The 23,970-nt window shown below is 38.6% G+C and overlaps 1 protein-coding gene across 1 annotated transcript in view; it reads left to right on the top strand.

Annotated features, from left to right (window-relative positions):
- LOC113604318 (uncharacterized) overlaps window positions 1-23,970 on the top strand; it is a 160,330-nt gene that overhangs the window by 2,077 nt on the left and 134,283 nt on the right. Inside the window, exon 2 of the mRNA XM_053211135.1 lies at window positions 5,277-5,360. Coding sequence (XP_053067110.1) covers window positions 5,277-5,360 — 84 coding nt within the window. The remainder of the gene's footprint in view (window positions 1-5,276; window positions 5,361-23,970) is intronic.

Here is a 23,970-nt window from a genome sequence, read left to right as displayed (position 1 = left end):
ATGTTATTTTATATTATTTATTTTATTTTTTTTATGAAATTTATTGTCAAATTGGTTTCCATACACCACCCAGTGCTCATCCCAACAGGTGCCCTCCTCAATACCCATCACCCATCCACATCCCATAAACCCTCAGTTTGTTCTCAGTTTTTAGGAATCTCTTATGTTTTGGCTCCCTGCCTCTCTAACCATTTTTTTTTTCCTTCCCCTCCCCCATGGTCTTCTGTTAAGTTTCTCAGGATCCACATAGGAGTGAAAACATATGGAATCTGTCCTGTGTATGATTTATTTCACTTAGCATAAGACTCTCCAGTTACATCCACGTTGCTACAAAAGGCCGTATTTCATTATTTCTCATTGCCATGTAGTATTCCATTGCATATATAAACCACAATTTCTTTATCCATTCATCAGTTGATGGACATTTAGGCTCTTTCCATAATTTGGCTATTGTTGAGAGTGCTGCTATAAAAATTGGGGTCCAAGTGCCCCTATGCATCAGTACTCCTGTATCCCTTGGGTAAATTCCTAGCAGTGCTACTGCTGGGTCATAGGGTAGGTCTATTTTTAATTTTTTGAGGAACCTCCACACTGTTTTCCAGAGTGGCCACACCAGTTTGCATTCCCACCAACAGTGCAAGAGGGTTCCCGTTTCTCCACATCCTCTCCAGCATCTATAGTCTCCTGTTTTGTTCATTTTAGCCACTCTGACTGGCGTGAGGTGATATCTGGGTGTGGTTTTGATTTGTATTTCCCTGATGAGGAGCGACATTGAGCATCTTTTCATACTTGTTGGCCATCTGGATGTCTTCTTTAGAGAAGTGTCTATTCATGTTTTCTGCCCATTTCAATGAATTCCATTTTGGAAGCAAGTCCAAGGATGGAGCCTGGACACTTGTGATCTGATATTAGTTGGAATTTGCCCTCTGGTTTCTGTTCAAAATGCATCAAATGAGAGCTGTTGTGTTTGTTTCTTTTACTGTTGTTTTTTTGTTTTTTTTTTTTTTTTTTGGTTCGTTTTGTTGTTGTTTGTTTTGGGGGACTTGTTTTTAGATCATCCCATTAATGATAGGTAGTATCAGCTGGTTTTAAAAATAAGTCAAGAATTGCTTGGTAGGTTTCCACTGACAGAGCATACCTGAATCACATAGAACCTAGCGTATAGCAGCAGTCAGTATCTCTTTGCACAACCCAGCAATTCTGTGCCTTTGATTCTACTCAGGAGACCTGAAAACCTATCCACACAAAGATGTGTGTCTGAAAATTCACAGCAGCATTATCCCTAATAGCTGGATGGATAAAATGTGGTATATCCATGAGATGGAATAGTATTTAGCATTAAAAAGAAAAGAAATACTGATGCATGTTACATTATGAATGAACCTTGAAAACATGCTAAAAACCAGATACAAAACTTCATATTGTTTCATTCTATTTATATCATGCAAATGTATACAGGCAGAAAGCAGATCAGTGGTTGTCCTGGCTAAGGGTAGGAATAGGAGTTGACTACAGATGGGCATGAAGGAACTTTGCTTGGCGTTGAAAATGTTCTAAAATCAGATGATGGTTATGGTTGCACAAATCTACACATTTAACTAAAATTCATTGAATTGTAACTTTAAAAAAAGGCCAAACCTGCCAGCCCCCACCCCCCCAAAAAAAAAACTTCTTTTTACACTTTTATTCTCTGTGAGGAATCTGTGAGAGTCTGTGGCTTGCATTTGAGCCTTAGGGGGGAAAATTTTGCAAGGCAAATTTATAGAAAAATGTGTGTGTGTTTTTTTAAGAGTTTTAGTTCTTATGGAAAGATAACCATACGTCTATTCAGTAAGTTCTATTTTGGCGCCTGCTTTGGAGAGTCTTGTAAGTGTTAAAGCAAGTTAATTTCCCCCTTTCACTCTTCTAAGTGATTAATTCCTGGGAACTAGAGTTAGGTATTCCAGTTCGTGACATTTTAAACACACCTACACATAGACACAGTACAAAGTGCACATTTCAGAGGGGATTTTTTATGACTATGTTAGGATCTGTCTTAGAAATCCATATCAAGCATTTGGGTGGAGTATTGTGTGATTACAGTTTAGATTAAAAAAGGAAAAGAGAGAGAGAGAAGAAGAAAGAACCTACTGACAGCTTAAATTAAAAGATTCAGTTCCTCCAGGCAGCCAAAAGTTTGGGTGTTTATCTTAACTTGCCTCACCTTTCCTTCACCTTGTTCTTCAAGGGAGGAAGCCAGGGTTCAAGTTGCTCTGGAGCCAGGATTAAACAGCCCCTTCTGCTTCCTGCCTCTTCCAGTCCAGACAGAGATGAGGCCCAAATGGCCTTTTTCTTGTCTTTGTCCTTGTCAGCATGAGGCTAATAATTTCCTGTTGGTTCCTTCATCAAAGGTACCGGGCTCTCATCCCTTTGATGGGCCTCTCCTCGGACTCTGAAGATAGCCAGGCCCTGCTGAGTCAGTTCCTTGTTTCCACTTAGAAGCTCCAAGCTCCCCTAGGTCTCCTCAAAGCCTGTGCTCCAGAGGCATCCTTTGCTAGAAGGTGTAAAACATGAGGCAAGATCCAAGCAGGGAGATTGTTTTATCACATTGCGGTGGGCTCCTATCACGCCTTCTCTAGGCAGAGGGAAAACATTGAGAAAGATGGAACAGGAATGCCATTTGTGAACCAACATTTCAGATAAAGGTTCCCACAGCTGGGTCTGCAGAGAAAAGTGGAAAAACCACAGACTTTTGATCTGTGTCTGATTCCTGGTTCTGCCACTTACCTAGCTGTATGACTTTGGGCAAAGACTTTATCTCCTTGAGATTCAGTTTCCAATTCTGTAAAATGGGGCTTATCATCTGGGCCTAGATCGTTGCAGGGATTCAATGTGCCCACTTACCTAAAGCCATAAAAATTGTGCTTAGAGCAGAGGCTCAATAAATGAAAGGTATTAATTACTGTTATTAATTACAAGGTCTGATTACTATCATACCTTAAATGGCCTGAGCAAGAAAGAAGCATGTTACAATTATGAATTATAATAATTGTGGAGATTAATCTTATTTTAAATCGTATGTGTAATAAAACTTCTGGCCAAGAATATTAGGGCAATTCAAAGTTTACTGACACTGTAAGACCTATCTAAGGTCATTTTAGAATTAGATGTGCCAAAGTTGGGGGCAGGTGCCCTTGGGTTCATGTCCTAGATTTGCCACAAATTCACTGAGTCACCCTGAGTGAGTCATTCCCTTTCTCAGAGACTGGCTGTAAATGAGAGCTCACCCAAGGTAAGTTCTGCAGAGGTTTCTTCCAGAGCTCACATTCTGGAGTTTAAGTTCTACTCCTTTAGAATAGGAGCGTCTCATAGATGCAGTTCCCCTTTCCACCACTAGGAGTGGTCAGCCAATCATCTCCTGCTAAACCCTGACTCTAGGCAACCTCCTTCCCTGAAATACCTTTTTCTACTCTGACCAGTAGCATTTGTTTGTTTTCCTCCCTCACCTAGACTATAAGTTCCCTAAGGGCAGGGTTGATACCCTTCTGGTATCACACAGTACTTCGTGTGTTAAATATAGATGTCCAGTAAATATGCTGGATTAATTGATAATGTTTATTAATAAATATTTTGATTAAATTAATGCAGCATATCAGTCAGATATCACCATAATAATACTAGATTATGAAGGATGCCAGTGGCTTAAAATAACAGTATTTTTTCTCATCTGTGGGCCAGCTGGGGTTGCCTGGTCCAGACTGGGCTAGGCTATGGTAATAGCTCAGCTTCCTGTATTTCCCATCCTCTTCTTGGGACCAGATTGGGCATATTCTCATGGCGCGAGCAACTGCACAAGATGTCACACAGAAATATGCATGGCCTCTTGTGGTTTAGTCTTAGTACTGGAAACTGTCCCTTCTACCTCATTTTGTTGGCCAAAGCATACCACATGGTCAGATGGAAAGACAAGGGGTGGAGAAACATAATCTGCTTTTTTATTGAGAGAAACTTCCAAGGTGCTTGGCAAAAAGTGCTTGGCAAAAATACAGAGAAGGGTGAAGAGTTGGGGACATTAATACAATCTCCCATAGGCACAAACAACTTTCATCCTGCCTCCATGCTGGGTTGTCCTGGGTTGTCATATTCCATGGGTTATATCCTATAATCAGGAATATAATATTCTAGGACATTAGAAGAGATGGAACCAGAAGACAGTTTCAGCCTCATACCAAACCCTGTAACCATGTCCTTCCTTTAACTTTAAGGTTCAAGTTGTAAAGGAAGAAATAATAATGTAATAATAATTTATTACAATAATTAATTATTATTACATTATTGTGTGTATTATAATAATGTCATAATAACAATCACCAGTATATATATAAAACTAGAAATTTTCAAAACCTCCCATCAAAGTATGTATTATTATCCCTATTTTACAGATTAGAGAATTGACATAACAAGAAAATTATATGCACTGCCCAATATAATACAACAGGTATGTCTTGGAGTTAGGATTCCAACCTATGTGTTTGACTCACAAGTTATCCCAGTGGAGAAGCTCATGCAACAGATTCTAATTCTGATGTGAATGGGGAGTATGTAGGGGAAAGGGAGAACTTTTCTCTAGACCCAGGAAAGTAAGCATCCATCAGATCCCTAGGCACAATAGGTGCAAAATAAATATTCATGAAAGGGTGAAAGGAAAGAAGGGAGAGAGGGAGGGAAGGGCAATAGAAGCAGTGAAGGTAAGAGAGGAATAAAGAGGATGTAAGAGAAAAGATATACACGTTAATCTGTTTGTAGAACTGTCCCTTTCCATGGTGGGCAGAAATCTGTGGATTCTAGGAGTCTTCTATTCCTTGCCCCTACTGGTGCTGAGAACAGTTGCCTCATGCATACCTCATAGTCTAGAAAGTGCATCATGGGCTGGCTCCTAAGTATCTTGCTGATCTTCCCGTCTCTCCCTGGATTACTCAAGCCACACTTTGCTTTTTGCTATTATTCAACCACAAACATACTCCCAATTCAGGACCTTGGCATTTGCTGTCCCTTCTGCCTGAAGCACCCTGCCCTGAGTCTTTCTCCTGGCTTGCTCCTTCATTTCGCCTGTTTAACCAGGATTTCCCTTGCTCTTCCAATGACCGAAGCACCCACCCAACACTCTAGCCCCCTACAGCCCATCCCTTTCTATCCCCTTAGACTGCTCAATTCTTACTTCTAACACGTATATCCACTTGAGATTGTACTGTATGTTTTTATTTACCTCTTTATTTATTGTCACCTTCCCCCACTAGGGTACAAGCTTCAGGAGGACGAAGGATATCACCTCTCTTGTTCATTCCTGTATCTTCAGCATCTAATACAGTGCCAGGCATATGGTAAGCACTCAGTAAATATTTGTAGAATGAATACATGAATAGCAAATGCATGCAAAATGCTAACTGAATGAATGAATCCCCAAACCAAGAGCAGATGGATCATCTGCTTGAATCTAAACATGGTACAAGTATCCCTTGTTTACAAAGTGAATTTAATGATGCCAATTATTCATATTACAGAAATGATTCTTCACTTTACCAAAGGTATCATTCGAATGCTAGTTAAAACAGCTACTTCCTTTAGTGTTGTTAAAAATATAATCCAATTTAAAAAATGGTGGGGTGCAGACAACTTTTCTGGAACATACGAATTTCTTAAAATGAATTACAGGTGTGCATAATGACAGTTCTGCTTCTGATTTCTAATTCTAGTTTGTTTGCTGTATGGACTAAGAGATTGGCTTATTAAACTGCCTCACAGAAGGCTATTTCAATGTTCATATGTGCATACATTTACATTCTTTTTTAAACTTGTGAATAGGCGCATTTAAATGTGTTTGTGCTCGAGGAGAACCATTGGAAATGCTATTCAAGATTGGTACTGGATTGCTTTGCAAATAGTCTACAATTTGGACAACAGGATTCAAGATAGCTCTGTGTTCCAATTTTTATGAACGTTGAAACATTGACTATCTGTGTTGAGAAGGAGAAGGCAGAAATCATTGTAACCCAATGGAGAAAGCCTTTTAAAAAAAAAAATCTTTCTTTAGAGTCCTCAGCTTAAGACAGATGAACTTCCGCATCATAAGCTGTATTTCAGTGTTTTATCCCGTTGTATACGTTTCTTTTCCCTTTTCAATGGCCTTGTTTCATGGCAAAAAGCTAATGGTGGTGTTTCCATAAAGCACAGGTAGGTCAAAATGGAATGCACAGGTGGCATATACACAGATGGCTTAAGAGTCTTCTTGGAAACAGTATTCCAGAAGAATCTCTCTATTCTGATTGATAGTCACCTTACTTCTGGGTCTTAAGCCGTGATTGATTTTTATTGTACAGAGTATTGTTTTGGGCTATGGGTAAAATTTAAGAATAACACTTTTCGTAGCTATTCATTGAATGCCTATTAAGTGCTTTAATTCTGGTCTTACAACTATTCTACAAAGTATGCCCATTTTATAGGCAAGAACGAGAAAGCTCAGAGAATTGAACAGCTTACTCAGAATCAAACAGTTTGCTAATAAATGAATAATTAAATGTGATGTAATTGCTCACAGTCTGCAAGGGATTCTCACTGAGGAACTAATTTATATGGGAGAGATAGTAAGGGGAGGAGAGGGAAATTTTTGTTAAAGGTATTATTTTTCAGCTGAGAGTTAAAGTATGCAAAAGAGTTAGGGTAAGTATAGGGAGAGAGTGTTCCATGGAAGGAGTAGATTGTGTAAGAGCATTGAGGCAAGGTGGGATTTGGGGCATTTGAGGACCTAAAGAAGATTCATAAGCCTGATGCTTAATGTATTTTGAGGAAGTGCACAGAGAAAAATAATCCGGGGCTTTGTAGGAAAAGAAAATTGTACCCCAAGGGCAATGGGCAATGTGGACTTTTTTTTTTTTTTTTTTTTTTTTTTTTTTTAGCAGAAGTGCTCAGATTGTATTTGTTGACAAAGACTATTTTGGCTGTGAGCCAACGAAAGCAAGAATGGCTGAATGGTGATCCATTGCAGTTAACCAGGAGAGAGGGCTGCGGGCTTGGGATATGCCATGGCAGCAAAGAGGGATGCATGCCGTAGGTGTGTTTTGGAAACAGAAGCAGGACTTTGTGTTGAATTGGTTATGGCAGGTGAGAGAGAGGAAGATGTCAAGGATCATTCTCATATGACTGATTCAGCCAATTGGACAGATGTAGATGCTTATTATTGCCTAAGAGAATCTGCAGGATGAGCAGGTGTGTGAGTATGAGATTGGGTGTGGGAAGTAAGAGTCCCCAGACTGCAGTTCCACGAACCCATTTTGGGCACTAGGCTGCTCCCCTTTCCTGTGTCCACAAATCACTTCCTGGGTCAGGAAGGCAGTGTCAGCTGATATTTAATTAGCTAAAAACATATATCACTCTGCTGGGAGCAGAACACCTGTGTTCTGAACTCTGACTTTGGACAAATACTTGCCTATCTCTGAGCCACTTCTTTTTGTGTAGAATAAGGAGGCTTGCCCAAAAGATGTCTACGTTCCTGTTTCCCTCTAAAAGCCCATGATTACTGATTACAGTCACTCTAGGCATAGTTTTTCAAAACTATGTCCAAAGGATACATTTATATTAACCTGAAACACAGGTTAAATACGACATGGAGCAGTGGTAATGTCCAGAAGATAAACAAAGGCATTGAGGTTACCCCAGAGCTCAGTGTGGAGGTCAGTCAGATGCCTTCATGTTGCCATTCAGAACCTTTTGTCAACACTTCTTTGCTATTCATGGAACCCAAGGATTTTCAGCTGCTGTCTTTCCTACCTTAAGTGTCCACACCATTGCTCACCCCTGTTTCCTCCTCTGCTCTTCTCAGGGGAAGATGCAGAATTCCATGGCATGGCAAATGGGCTTGGAAATTGAAGTTCCCAAGTCTGAATCCTGTTTATGGCCTTTACTGGCTGTGAGCAATCTTTTTACCTCTGTGAGCATCAGTTTCCACATCTGTAAAATGGTAACCTCAGAGAATTATTGTTAAGTGAGAAAAGTGACAATTCACTGTGCCTAGAAAATAGTAAATATTCAGTGAATGTGTTTTTCCCTCTGCTCCCCCCCTCCTTTGCCTCCTATTCCTTATTATCTGACATTTTTCAGAACTGTGCTAAGGCATCAAACATTTCAGATAAGATCCCCTGACCTTTCCCTGCCACAGACAATCTTGTGTATAATTTGATCTTGCCACGTTATATTATCCCCTGTGTTTGCCTGTCTCTCTCCTGTCTCTCTGCGAGAGATATCTAGAGACCAATAATTATTGATACTTCATCACTGAATCTGATGGTAGGTTCAATAAGTGTGTGCTAACCTTTACTGCCAATGAAGATGTTTGAAGAAGGATGCATGGGAAGAGAGATGACAGAGAAGAAGAAAAAAAAATCCCACATGTCATGCCAGCTCCTCAAAAGAGATTTTGGTATAGAATATGAAGGAAAAACAGTAAAAGCAGAATCCATTAACTGGCCCAAATTTCATTAATAGTTCTCTGCTTTGTGACATACACTCATCATTTAGTCTTTAGTACAAGCAAGTCTTGATTGACTAAGAAATGTTTATCAAAAGAAGCAAAATTTACCATGTGTATTTACAGTGTAAAGTGCTTTCCTCCTATAGCTTTGCTTACATCAACGGAAGGGGGAAAATGCACCCAGACAGTCTAATTTCTTTAAGTCAGATGAGTCACGGAAGCAAACATTGGAAGATGTGCTACAAAATAATCAATCATCAGATAAAACTGTTTAGGATGTGGCAGATGTATAAAGTGAAGTACAGCTATCTTTTTGGGTAAAAGTTTGTGTATTTACGGAAGATTCTGGTAGAAGACATACAGAGATTTAGCCAAACCATCACTTAAATGGAGGTATGGTTTCAATACAGGAGAGCAGCTGAAAATAGTAGTCAGTTCTCTCTCTATCCCCTTCCTCCTAGTCCTACCCCTCATTCTCATGCCAACACCCAGTAATTGCTTTTCCATGAGAAACATCTTTTACTTTACTTTTGTTAACAGTGTGGCTTCTAGGATACTTATGTGTTTTATTTGGCCAATATCTGTTTCAAATATCATATCCTAAATGGAAAACACCCATAGCGGTAAAGGCAGCAACATCCTAATCAGTCAGTAGGAGGGAGGTGCCTTCCCCATATTATTGCTCAGTCTCATTACACCTGTTATGGGAAACTACAATGCTAGGTAATAGGCTGTATGTCTAAGTTGATGCAGCTTAGACATTGTAGAGTTTGGGTGTCTACATGTAGTTTTCTCATGCCAGTACATGTGGGTATTTCTCAGATATGAACTGACAAGGATTCAGTCTGATAGGATGAACACTTCCTATAAACTGGACATTTAACATCATATAATGCATCTATGTCCTGGAGCCAAATGCACGAACACCTGTCAAACTCTGCCTGTCTCCAAATGCCCATACCATCACTGTCTTTGAATACCTCCTTCCCCCTGCTGGGAACAAGCTTCCCCATGCATGCTTTAGCTAATTCCAGTATAGCTGTAAATTTTATGCTCAGGTATCCTGTCCTCCAGAAAAATTTCCTGATCCTCCTTGCCCCTTCCTTTCTCCTACCAACAGTACTAATTTAATATTTTTCCTTCATGTTCTACGTACTATGTGCCCAATTCTGATACAGTCCTTGCATAGTCATTAAAAAAAAATCCTCCCAAAGCTTTTACTCATTAAGGGTAGGGGCCATATTTTCATCATAACTTGGGAATATCCACAGATATATGCATATCATATATAGAACCTTTCATGGTACATGTGAGGAAAAAATAAGAATAATATTTAGTGTTCATTTAGTGCTTACATGGGTCAGGCACTGTCCTAAGCTGTTTTCATGTAGACTCTTCTAATTCCCATAACATGATCATGATATTGAAACTTTTCTAGTGGAAGTGGGGAAGGAAGGAAGAGAGAGAGAAAGAAAGAGAGAGAAATGTGTGCAAAAACACATACACAATTTACCTGTGCAGATAGTCACACATTATAGATCTGGATATTTTCACTCATCATACACTTGATAAGTGTCAACACAAAGAGATTGAAAACTTATTTAACCACATTGATAAACACCCAGCACAGATAACAGGTGCTTCCCTGCCCTCTGTAGTCTACCACAGACAGTGTTAGAGTGTTAAGTCCTGGATGTCACAATGACAATCGGGACATTGAGGGCCCTGGAATGTGAGCCACATCAAGAAATGATTTGAAGATGTGTGGTTTGGAGAAAAGAATGCTCTGGGGGTACATGATCATTTTGTTCAAATATCTAAAGGGCTGTCATGAAGAAGAATGATTAGATTTATTCTGCTTGGCCCCAAGGGGTACAAAACAGACTAACGGATGGAGGCTTCAGGGAGGGAGAGCAAATGCTTCTCAGTCTCCAGAAAGGTTTCTGGCTAGAAAAGGTCTCTGCCACTAGATGTTGTGCTCCTCGGAATAGAGAGCTTTGGTTCACTTCAGGTAGAGGAACTCAGACTCTATGTCCATATGGCAGATATTCTCACATTTCACCGGGGGCTTTGTGCTGTGGGTAGGGGAGAATATTGCAGCACGACCGTGATCTCTTTTCAGTGCAGATTTTCATAGAAATTGTAGGAGGTCTAGTTAGGGTGCCATATGCCTTGGACCAAAGTTTATTTCTATTAATGTTGAGACTACTACTAGTACTGTAATTACTATTAATAGTTGGATAATAGGTACCCTTTGCAGAGTGGCTACTGTGGAACAGGTGCATATTCCCTCTGCTAGACCCTTTGCATTTTGCATATATTGTGTCACTTAATCTACACAGCAGTCCTGAACAGGTGATGTTATCAATTTCATTTTGCAGTTGTAGGGCACTGAGGCTCTAGGGGAAGAAGCAATCTGTGCAGCGTTAGCCAGATAGTAGCACTCCAGCTGTTGTATATAGATTGCAGTTCTTTTTCTGATGAATCCATTGGGTTCTGTGGCCACTGCACCCTTCATAACAAGAGCTGCCCCACAATTGCATGAGAACAAATCAGTTTGACTGTGTGGCTTATATACATTTTCTCAAAAAGGCAAATCAAGAAGGACTTAGCTAGGATAAGCAGAAAGACTTGAATAGTATTGAAAGATAAAAGATAAGACGATTTTGAGATATTGTCAGTACATCAAAAATAATAAAATTAAACATGCATCCAAAGACAAATGGTTCTAGGCAATTTGGATAGTTTCTTCCTGCAAGGGACTTAGAGAACCCAAGTGGATGAGCTGATTCAGACAAACACGCCAGCCTCATTGGAATAAATGTATGGAGAGCATATAAAAAGTTCTTGTGACTATTTTCTTACACGTGTCATGCTTCTTCTAGTTATCTTTCTTTCTTTCTTTTTTAAAGTTTATTTATTTATTTTGAGAGAGAGAGAGAAAGACATGGAGAGAGAGAGCAGAAGAGGCGCAGAGAGGGAGAGAGAGAATCCCAAGCAGGCTCCGCACCGTTAGTGTGGAGGCTGATGCGGGGTTTGAACTCACAAACCGTGAGATCATGACCTGAGCCGAAACCAAGAGTCAGATGCTTAACTGACTGAGCCACCCAGGCGCCCCGAGCCAGTTCTCTTTCAAGAGCTACCACCACTGCTACGAAGTCCGTATTCACTTCTATGATTCTTGGGGTTTTCTCTCAAGCTCCTAGAGAGGCTATCCTGTGTATCACAAAATTAAATTCAGAGTTATGTTGTGTGTTCTGTCTTGTACTACTGGATTGTTTTGCTTGTTTTGGTTGTTGTTGTTGCTTTGTCTACTTTCCTTTCCCATGTAAATGGGAGGAGACGCCCATTGCAGGTCAGGTTGTAGTATCATGGGGAAATGCTAACTGTAGATCTTCAGGTGACTTCTCAGGGTAAACTAACTTTGACTTTGACCTTTAGCTTTGCAAGTTCAAGAATTCAGCCTTGTCCGAGTCCCCCAAATGGTGATTGATCAGAACATTTATTGCATTTTCCTAACACTTGAGTTATCTCAATGTTAAGTGGAAGAGATCTGGACAAAACAGAAGCCCACAACCCCCAACTACTTGTAAGGCAATGAAGGCAACTTCATTCATCAGAATTTCTCCTAAGAGGAGTCCCATATGTATTTCAAACAAATAAATAATATGTGGAATGAATGGTGAACAGAAAGAAAACATTCAGGTGGAGAAAACTGGTTCCCAAATTACTTTCTCAAGGACACCATAGCTCCTCATTTTTTTTTTTCGTTGTGTGAACATTTTGAATGGTTGAGAGATGAAAAATTGGGAGTCAGAGTCAAGGTAGATATAAATTGTACCTGGCTGCTGCATCACACATACAGGTGGCACCACTGTTATCAAAGCTAGTAAGTGACTACAGAGAAGAGGAATGTCTAATGGAGAATTTTTTTTCCATATAGATGCAATATAAGTCCTTTTATTTTTCTGCCAAACACATTCAGTAAGTTTTATAATGTTTGATAATGCTTTTATGACATTGGATTATTTTGAGGGGTGGATTATTAAAGGGGGCTGAGTTATGAATCTGAGTACTTTCCATGTACCTTTATATCCCATATAAAATATGGGATAATGATACCTACCTTTTGGGCTGTTAAGAGGATCAAATAAAAACAAAACTATATTTAAACTATATGGAAATAGTAGATACTTAACATGCATTTACTATCTTCTTATGGGAATGCCAATTTATATCAACTGCTAATAAGAAACTAAATGTGTGAATGAAGTTGGTAATAATGAGAAGTCTAGGAAGTGTGTGCATGGGTGTTTGGAATTGCCTGAAAAGACGTGTTAGAATTACAGATTTGGGAAGCCTCACAAATGAAAGAGAAGCACAGGGATGATCCGACTTGTGAGTGGCCTCAGACTCCTAGCCTGTTCGCTTTCCCCGTAAGAGGACTGGCCCTGTCAAAGGGGAGAGAGGCATGTCTGACCTCTCTTTCCCACCTCCTGCACTTACTAGGATACATTGTAAACCTGTCTCATCTCCGGCTCCTCTTGCTTTGAAAAGACATACTTTACTTCAGATATGTTAATACAAGCAACTTGGCTACAGCCAAATCTTTCTGTTGGCCAGGAATCATTTATCTCTTTATGATGGTCATATTTATCACTTATTTTATTTTAAGGTTTTTAATCTCAGCTTGTTGTTCTCATTGCTATTGTTCTGAGTTCCAGAGACAGGAGACTGACAATTTATCAAAACCCCAACTATAGGCAACATTCCCTCCACAAAATATACATTTCTTTGGAAAGGCATCTTGCTTTCCCCATGGTCTGCATCCCTAGAATTTCAAACACAAAACAAGGCACAGAATAGAAGCTCAATAAACACTCATATTTCCTGGGATCCTCTCAATGGAAGAGTTTATATTACATTTTACACATCTTTAACAACAAAAACTTTTGCCTTAAAGTCTATCATTGTTAAGAGTATTTTCTTGGGTTCCACTAAATTAAAATTTGTAGTAACTTAATCTCTCTCTCTCCAAACACATTTGCAATGCTTGATATTCTTTATCGTGCTGTTTTCTGTGTGTCATCTATCATTATACTGTGCTGCATTTCATAAAGAGAAAACCTACACAAAGCGTATTTTTTACAAAAATCCTTTATTATTATGGCCTATAGCAATTAAAGCTTGAAATTAGAATTAAGGCTTGTGCATTTTGATGCAGGCGACCATATAGATGTATGGCAGATGTGTGGCAACGTTTTTCTTTGCAGGCACAAAGTTGTCATTAGGAAATATAATACTCATTTTTTGCTTGATTAATTATAGCCAAGGCATAACAAAATATATATTGTGTGTTAGAGCATGCACCATTTGCAAAATTATAAATCATGAATAAGCTGAGGTCGGAATCCAAAACATTCTGTAAGAAACTCACATAGTATGTATAAAATTTGTTTTATGAAACAGTTTTGGTAAAGAGGATTTATGCACTTAAAACTTGAAGAAATACACCTTAGGAACACAATTCACAATCTGAAATAATCTGAGTTCCTGTCAATTTACCAAGTCTTCCATGGCTTTAGGTATGTATAACCTTGGAAGATGTTCTGATGATGGTTCGTAATAACATATAATATATTTTCTAAGTAGCCAGATATCCAAGAGATGCCATGTGTCATGCTAAGTGTTCTCCATGGCTGTCTGATTTAATTTGAACAATGCTTCTGCCAAATAGGTGTTGTTGTTGTTGTTGTTGTTGTTGTTGTTGTTGTTGTTATAAAACTTAACATTCAAGGAGATGTATGTATCTTAGGTGTATAATTTCATAAGTTTTGGCACGTGTACACATTTCTGTAGCCAATACTTCAATCAACAAGACAGCTATGACATTTTTAGCTCTAATTTCTAGGTGAAAAAAAAGTAGATTTATAAGTTAAATAATTTGCCCAATGCCATACCAGTGGTAAACAGCAAAGCTGGTCATCAAACCCATGCTCCTTGCCATATCATGTTAGGACACCTAAGACTTAGCTTCAGTATCTGTGAGTTTCCTTTTGTTTCTTTTTATATCTATAATGGTATGCTTTGGAGAGAAAACAGGTTGGAAGGCTGAGTGGGATTGTATTCAACAGTGTTTCTAACAGTATTTTTCAAAACTACTAACAATTAGAATATCCTAGTTTTGTAAGGGACAGGGATTCAAGCTCCATGTTTAGAAGTTTGATTTAGTAGACTGCAAAGTGACTTTGAAGAATATAACATGGTATTATTAACTGCAAGTGCCATGTTATACATTAGAACTTATTTATCTTATAACTGAAAGTTTGTATCCTTTGACCCACATCCCCCCATTTCACCCACCTCCCATCTTCTGGTAACCACCACTATGCTCTCTGTTTCTATGAGTTTGGCTTTTTTAGATTCCATGAGAATTTGGAGAAAAGGGAACCCAAATGCCCTGGTGGTGGGAATGTAAATTGGCATAACCACTTTGGAAAACGGTGTGGAGTTTCCTCAAAAAATTAAAAATACAAGTATTGTATGATTCAGCAACTTCAATTCTGGATATATCCAAAAGAAATGAACACAGGATCTTGAAGAGATATCTGCACTACCTTGTTTGTTGCAGCATTAGTCACAATAGTCAAGATATGGAAACAACTAAATATCCATCAGTGGATGGATGGATAAAGAAAATGTGGTATATACATACAAGGGAATATTATTCAGAAGCTGTCCTTTTTGCAGTAACAATCCAGATACTCTATCTTTGCCTCTGTCATTGAAATGTTTATGTCCTTGCATGAGGCAAGAAAAGCTGAAGGGTCATGCACTAGCTCTTAAATCTTTTCCAGATTCATTGCTCTTAACTAGTCCCAAGATCCTCTTGGAAGGGCATAGAGAAACATGGAGGAGAACATAGATTTTGGGAGAAGAGTCAATGTCTTTGCCACAGACAGGTTTTTAGAATCATTCACCGCTAAGTTTCTTTCTCTCTCTGGAAGTTTGTGGCTATGATGCAGTTGAAGTAGATTTCACCTTCTGTTTTCCTAGGAAGTGATACCCTGACCATGCTCACTCCACCTTGGCATGGAGTGATTTTTCTTGTCTTCTCTTGGGCTACTATGCTCATGAAAAGTCTGAAGGTTTTATATTGATGCTGACAGCCCTGCCACTGCTTTCTTCAGGTGCTCTTTCATTCCCTAGAGATAGCATTATTTACATTGGCCCTAGCCAGAATGGTTGTATTCCCGCCTGAACTTGGTGCCAGCTGGATGCGAGCTTAATGCCTGCTGATACTTAGAAGGCAAAGGTTTTAAGGTTCTAGCCTCCAGTGGTTTTGAGCAGACTTGAGCCCCACAGCCCGGCTTCTGATCCAAGCTCTATCATTTACTAGGTGTGTGAGTTTGGTAAGTGACTTAACCTCACTGAACCTAACTCCCTCTTGAGTAAAATGGGGGTAATTATAGTCTCTGCCTCATGAGACTGCCATATGCATTAAAAGTGATAATCCACATAAGTGCTTAGTGTGGTGTCTGGCATATGGAGAGCAACCAATGAAATTCGTCTACTCTTTATGATGGATGTCTTGAAGACTGCTGATCTGCCAGTATCTAATAAAAGGAAACTCCTCTGCATTGCCTCACCCAGAGAAATGGGTTTCACCATTGCAGTGCTGAAAGCGAAGCCTTTTTGCATGCCTTCAAATCAATCAATTTCAGTTCATTTTCCCACCTTCTTGGAAAGCCAGCTTTGACCCTGTCTTTCAACTCTTAATGATGATCTTATCAAGGTTAAAATAAAGTTAGTAAAATAGTATTTTTCTGTCAATGAAAGTATGTCAGCTCTAAAAGGGTTGTGGATGATCACATTTCTCCTATTCTATTCTACATGAAGCTGTATGCTATCTAACAACAGGAGGATGTTAAATCATGCAACATAAACTTTATTTTCCCAGAGTGGCAAGTGAGCTATATTCAACTTTCTGTTGTAACACCATTTTTAGGTGGTGTCAGCATGCCTGTTATCAATTTCCCTTTACCTAAGCTGTGTGCATCTTCTCAAAGAGACCTTATGGAGATCCCGTCCCCATGATTGTCCAGGAATTTCACTGGATGTCCGCATTGCAATGCCCTGGAATAATGGTGTTTTCTTGCTCAAATATGAAAATACTGCAGGCGCCACCTACCTCAGGGATTCATAAAATATATTGTCACATCAGTATACATGGGCACATCCAGCATATGTATTCCTAGACATTCTCAAGTAATATCTGTTTAGCTCTGTTCGACTGATCACTTACAAAACTAATTTGGCCATGAAAAATTTATTTTCACCAGAAGGGGTGTTTCAAAAAATGATATATTTGACAGGATCATAGGCCAGATTGATGATAACTTACACTTTGGAACTTGGCTCATTTCTCGGATTTAGATAGATAATAATAAAGGAGCTATTACTTGGCCTGATCTGGTTTTATAAAGCCAATGGGGACCATAAGCACAGAAGTCTAATCTGTTTGACAGGGCTGGGACTAGGGTGGAGAAAGTGAGACACTTGTCACCAATATCACATTACCTAAAGGAGCTACCAAAAAGCTCAGTAATCAAGGTAAATAATGTTTAACATTAATAACATAATTAATTAAAACATTAATTAATTATTAAAAACATTAATAACATAATTAAAAATAGTAATGCAAATTTCCATGATTAACATAATGGCAAATTTTAAGTAAAGGCAGGATCAGTGTTACTAATGTTTTCTTTTGCTTCTGACTCTAATATGGCTGTGTACAGTTTGTGGATATACTGTTCTTGTTTCTTTCTTAAAATTTTGATACTTTGCCTATCATGAATTTTTTGCATTAATTTTGGTATCTTATTTTATTTTGTAATGTTTGTTTATTCATTTTGAGGGAGAGAGAGAGAGTGCCAGCAAGAGCAGGTGGGGGAGGGGCAGAAAGAGAGGGAGTGAGAATCGCAAGCAGGTTCTGCTTGGGGTTGGATCTCACAAACCATGAGCTCATGACCTGAGCCAAAATCAAGAGTTGGACACTTAACCAACTGAGCCACCCAGGCACCCCTAAATTTTGATATTTTAAAAGAAGGCACTGAAATACTGTGGGCCTTGATTGATGAGTGTTTTTGGAACCCTTTAAACTTTATGCCCAAGACACATGCCCCAGTGATTTCTTCTTCTAGCTCTGCCCAGATGCAACTGGGAGTGGAAAAGAAAACTCACTTTGTCTTGTGCTGAAGTTCTACACAAAGTGAAAATTAGGAAGAGATGGTACATGCCAAAATGTGGAAGCAAAACCCAAATGTCCATCAACTGATGCATGGATAAGACAAATGTGTGACACACACACACACACACACACACACACACACACACACAGAGGAATATTATTCAGCCTTAAAAAGGAAAGTCTGACACATGGTGTAACATGGAGAGAAATTGAGGACATCATGCTAAGCGAAGTCAGTCTCAAAGAGACAAATACTGTGTGATTTCACTTACACACTATTATCAAGAGTAGCCAAACTCATAGAGACAGAAACTAAGAGTGGCAATTGCCAGGGAATGGAGAGAAGGAAATGGGGAACTGTTATTTAATTAGTATAGAGTTTCGGTTTTGCAAGATGAAAAAGTTCTGGAGACTGGTTGTACAACAATGTAAATATACCTAACACCGCTGCCCTGTACATTTAAAACTGGTTAAGACGGTAAAGTTTATGTTACATATATTTTATCCCCATTAAAAATGTGAACAAAAGAAGAAGAAGAAATGACAAGGGAGGAGAGGAAACGGAATGCAGTGAATGGCCTGGGTGACTTCTTGACACGGGGCTTCTATCTGTCATTGGGAGCAGGGTTCATTGGAAATTGGGCTGAAGCGTGTTCATTCAACATTAAGTGTCTTTTCTGTCTTTTTCTTCTTTGACTACTTTCTAGGGATAAAAAAAGATATTTAAATATAAGATATATTTTGATTAAAGATCCTATTTGTTAATGTACACCTTCACAGTGCTGATGGACTGGCCAAGACGTGCAGCACATTTTAGATGCTATTATAGAAAAGCTAAGACTTATTTTTCTAATAACTCTTTCATCTGCAGCATCTAGTTTTTCCATTAGGAAAACTAAAATAGCTCGTGGAATTGCTTTTTGTCTTTCTACAATAACAGACACTGCAGTGAGCTAGTCACTTTGGGTTATATGTAGAATAAGATGTGGATACAATGAGAAAAAAATCCCTCTTCACACTCCATACCCTTTTGGCAAAAGGACATTTTTTGACATCTCCTTCATGTTTCCGGGTCAGAGAACATCTTCCCTCCTGTGAATGGAAAAGAGATAATTTATAACAACATATGCTGAATAATGGACTGAGATCTCTTTGAGGACAAAGAGCATCTATAAATAATTTTACTAACTCACAAAGAGCTTTGTCCTTACTTAGGTTCTAAGTAAGTATGGCTTTTTTGTTCTTTTGGTTTACATTTGTCTTCACCTCAACATACTACATGCTTCTTCTGCTCTTTTTTTTTTTTTTTTTTTTTTTTTTTTTGGTTTGGTGGTGTTACTAGTCAAGGTAGGCTGTGATAATAAACTAAACTGTGATAGTAAAGGTATCCCAACCCAGGTGACCCAAAAAATGGATGTGTATTGCTCTCTCATATATTGCATGTTGATTGAAGTTCAGACATAGCCCTGTCCTCTGTCCTCTTCACTCTGGGACCTGTGCTAATAGAGGGGTCTTCTTTTGGTTGTTATGACCTGGAGTACAGCAAGGCATGATGGACCAAGCTGCTTTTGCTCAGAATCGACACATCACTTTGTCCGCATTTCACTGGTGAAAGCAGTTCACCTGGCTACTCAAGTTTAACAGTGTAGGCTTGTATCACCTTCTTTTAGAGAGGGCTCCCATAATGAAAACAAGAAACTGGAGTAGTTGGCAAACAGGAATACCCTGCAGGTGGTTGAAGAAAGAGGACAGCTAATATCTCAATAGTTTACTGAAAACTTTATGTTCTCTTCTCATTTAATTATCATTCTGTCTTGACTAGAACCTATGAGGTACATATTATTCTTTCTACTTTTGTTACAGGCAAAGAAGCTGAGTTCGGGATGACTCAGTAACCTCCCTAAAGTCATAGAGTTAGTGTGTATTAGAGGTGGTGTTGGCATCTCTGCCCAACTAACTCGAAGTCTGTAGCGCTTCCAAAACAGCATGGGGACCCCCACACTCACGTGCGGACAAAGTGAGGGCTATTGTGCAAGTCACTTTTTCAAGTAGTGCAACCAAATATGAACATTCATGTTAACTGATTCAGCAGAGAGAAAATCAGGGTTTGTAAGGACTCATAAATAAATGGTTAAATTCTTTTAGAAGCAGAATGGTACTAAAAATAGCAAAGTTACTCCACATTATGCCTTTTCCATAGGAAAAAGCATGTGAGGCTCACTGACCATCAAAATATGGGTGAATCCAACTCCTTTAAGAACGATATATATATTTTTAAAATCACTGTTTCTAGAGCATCAGAAATAGGCCTGTAACATGTATTTCTAGGAATGGCTAGGAATGGAGAAACCAATAAGAATACATTCACTAATAATATAAGAGAGGAGTTTTCCAAGGCAATATATTCACATAACATAGAGTTAAAGTCTGGCCAAGGAAACCCAGGGTTGGAGTACCAACAAGTTTAACCCTTCTGGGAGGCTGTATAACCAATCTTTAAAGTCTCACTCAGAGAACTCACCCCAACCCCCTTTCTGTGTTTACCCAATCCTAAGGACATTATTTGAAACAATAAAAATTACTCAGTACAAATGCTTATCATATTACTAATTTGAAGCATGAAGAAAGCATGGAAAGAGCCTAAATGTCCAGTAATGGGCAGATGGGTTAGTAAAACCTGACTCCTCTGTTTGAAGAAAGACTACCCTACTGTTAAAAGATTCTTTTACAATAAGTTCAAAATAATGTGTGAAGATGATTTGGATTTTATGTTAAGTGAAACAATTAGAATATAAGATGGAATATATTATAACATCTCCACCCTGTAAGACAAATGGATAGAAAAATAAACGAAGGTACATGCATACGTAGGAAAAGATAAGCCAGGAAGGCATACAAATTCTAAATCTGCTCGTATATGATGTCAGTATTTGTGTATGTAATCTGTATGACCACAGATAATTAGTGCCCTCATTCTTTTATTCTCCCCTTGGACATGTGTGATGAGACAACATTGTAGGTACGGTTCTAGGCACAGTAGTGAACAAGGTCAAGCTAACTTATACCTTATGCTTCTTACATTATAATGAAGAAGAGGGCATATGAGAAATAAATAAACATATCATATATAAGTTGATGAAACTCCTTTGGGGAAAACTACATAGGATAAGGGAATACAGCACCACTGATGAGGGATTATTTCACATATGTTGGTCATGGGAGGTCTCTTGGAAAATAATGGTATTTGTATATGGGCTTGAGCAAAGTGGGGAAGCTAGCTACCCAGATGGGTAAGTGGGGTAAATGGGGACAACTTTTTGGGCAGAAAGAAGAATACTGGATGTAAAGACCCTAGGAGTACTTGGAGTCTTCCAGGAAAAAAAGGAAGCAAATGTGACCTGAATGAAGTGAGGAAGAAGAGAATGACTGATGGCAGGGGGATTCTTGTGAGCCTTATGGACAGTTGTCAGGACTATGGCTCTTCTGCTGAAAGAGTAAAAAGTGATTGGAGGATTCTGAGCTAAGGTGTGGCATCGCCTATCTTTAAAGGGTCACTCTGGCTGAGTGAGGGGAGTAGTTTGAGAGCAGGGTAGCCCAAACAAGATCAGATGAGAAATCAGTAGCTGGAACTTGGAGATAGTAGTCGGAAAAATGAGGAATGTTTGGATTTAAAATACTACAGAGAAGAATCGGACAGGGTTTGCTTCTGAATTGGAAATAGCTCATCCAAATAAGGCAGCTTGGCACATGCAGCTGGGACTCTCTGGAGGCTAACCTGAGGGAACATACCTGTCTTACATCTCTTTAAGATCAAGGAAAACTTTTCCAGAAACTCTCCAAGATCCTGACTATAGATTCATCTAGATTTTATGCCTACACACACCTAACTGGCAAGATAATTGGCAAGATAAATGAGACCATCATGATATGACCTTACACCAAGAAGGATTCAGATCATGAAGATAGGGTGGGCTCAATCTCCCAGGGGACATGGCCATTTAGAGGGTAATAAAGACAAGATCGGGGTGAGCAAGGTTTCTTCAAGGATGGAAGGTATGTAGTGGGCAGCCAATCATTTTGTGTCCCAATGGAGGGACTGGTATTTAAACCCAGATTTGACTGATTCTAAAGTCCAGTTTATGTCCTTGAGAAAATCATTTCTTACCATTTTTCTTCTCCTCCTTCTCCTCCCCTCCTTTTACTTCTCTTTTTCTCCCTCACATATACTTTTGCTCTGAATGTACTAATAGCCTATGCCAATTAGTTAAGCTTAATTCCTCACATAACACTTCAAATTATCCCATAAATAGGCGGATTCTCAAAAACCATAGTCCTGAGCAAAGTGTAATTCGTCTAGGATTGGTCTAAGGTCATCTCTCTCACAGGACTTTATTGATCTTGATTAAAAATCAACGATTTTATTAAGTCACTAAACAATAGATTTTTATACTAACATGAATTTACTTATGATCAGATTTACTTAAAACCAGATTTGCAGAGGTCAAGGAATCCATTACCAGACCTGTCATTTATCTGGTGATTATTCTACATCAATGAGACAAGGAGTGACCTGTTCAAGGTCAAGGATTTTTTTTTGTTGTTTTTGTTGTTGTTTTGTTTTGTTTTGTTTTTGAAAGAAATAAAGAGTAAAACCTATTGAAAGGGAACTATACCAGGTACTGTATATCTAAGCCAAAGGTTTTAAAATGTCCTTCAGGTTCTCTCTGATGGACCTATCCTTCATCTTGAACATCTGGCCTCACCTGCTATCACCTGATCTTATTGGGGTTCCTTTTACATAGTTCATATGTACAGTTCATAGTGCCTCGTGGCCTTTGCAATAACTGATCTTTTGTCTGCAGTTAGTGCCACCTCATTATTATGACGCTTTCCTTAACAACCATTTATAAAATAAGTCCCTGCCTTCTAATCCTTAGCACTCTCTATTCCACTTCATGTTTTTGGTTTGCTTGCGTGTTCCCTCCGTAGCATTTAACAATACCACGCACAGTATCTATTTGTAATTTGTTGTATTTGTTGTATTTGTCGTATTGGTCTCTCTTCACCCACAGAAAGTACGATCCAATAGTCTGTGGTGGTTTTTTCTATTTTATTCCTTCTAATACCTTGATTATGCAAAAGTGTCTAGTATGTAGTAATCAGTACTTCCAGAATAATTATAATCTCTGCTTTCCACAAGTTCCCAGTCTATTGGCAACAGCGTGTAAACCAGTGGATCCACCTACCAAACAACCAACCCAGCAACCATCCAGCCATCCACCAAATGAGTCCCACTGCACTGACAACATGAGACTTAAGAACACCACACAGAGTTAGCCTGCCTGAAATCCATTTCCAGCTCTACCAATGCAACTTGATGAGTTTAGGAAGACTTTACTTAAAGTCTCTAATCCTTAGTCCCTCCATTAGTGAACAGCTTTTGTTTTTGTTTTTGAGAAGTTAGATTATCTCTGTAAAACCATTTACACAGTGCCTAACATAGAATAAGTGCTCAACATACACATGTACAATTTTATTATGTAAAAAAAAAAAAAAAAAAAAAAAAAGCTAGATTCAATGTGGTCACAGATTAGCTCTGCCTGGGGAGTTCAGGAAAAAAAAAAGAGGAAGTGAACCTAAAACTAAAGAAGTACATTTTGATTTACTTTCTACTACAATTTTCCTCTTGTTTTACCTGCTTGTGGGCAAAAACAGGGAAATTCAAAGTTATAATACAATTTAAATATGATATTATATAACCAAATGTAACTAAGTTACCTTTGTCATCACATACTATTTAAGTGATTTCTATAATATCAAATTTTCTGTATTATTTTGATGGGTTTTTGCTTCCAAAGTAGAGGATATGATGCTTTCTTCTGCTTAATTGTACATTATAACATATAGACTGTTAGACCATGATTTGCACAGAGTGGGTACATAAAGAACATTAGAATTCAAAACTATAAACTGCCATGGTAATATGGAGCAAGTAATATGCAACTTGTGTCAAAGGAAGAAAAAAACCACATTATTACACTTAATAACAATTATCTAGGAAATGTTGAGTCGTTATTATTCTTTATTAGTTCTAGTTGTGTTCATGTTAAATGGATGAAAGCTGAATTAAAAGGTGACATTTGGGCTATTTCCTTAAAAAATGTGATTTCTCAGTCTTTAAATACATTTCCGTGGTTTGTGTTTTCATCTAAGC

This window comes from Acinonyx jubatus, chromosome E2 (assembly GCF_027475565.1).
Source record: "Acinonyx jubatus isolate Ajub_Pintada_27869175 chromosome E2, VMU_Ajub_asm_v1.0, whole genome shotgun sequence".
Classification (NCBI taxonomy): domain Eukaryota; kingdom Metazoa; phylum Chordata; class Mammalia; order Carnivora; family Felidae; genus Acinonyx; species Acinonyx jubatus.
This window is presented reverse-complemented; position numbering and strand designations above follow the sequence as displayed.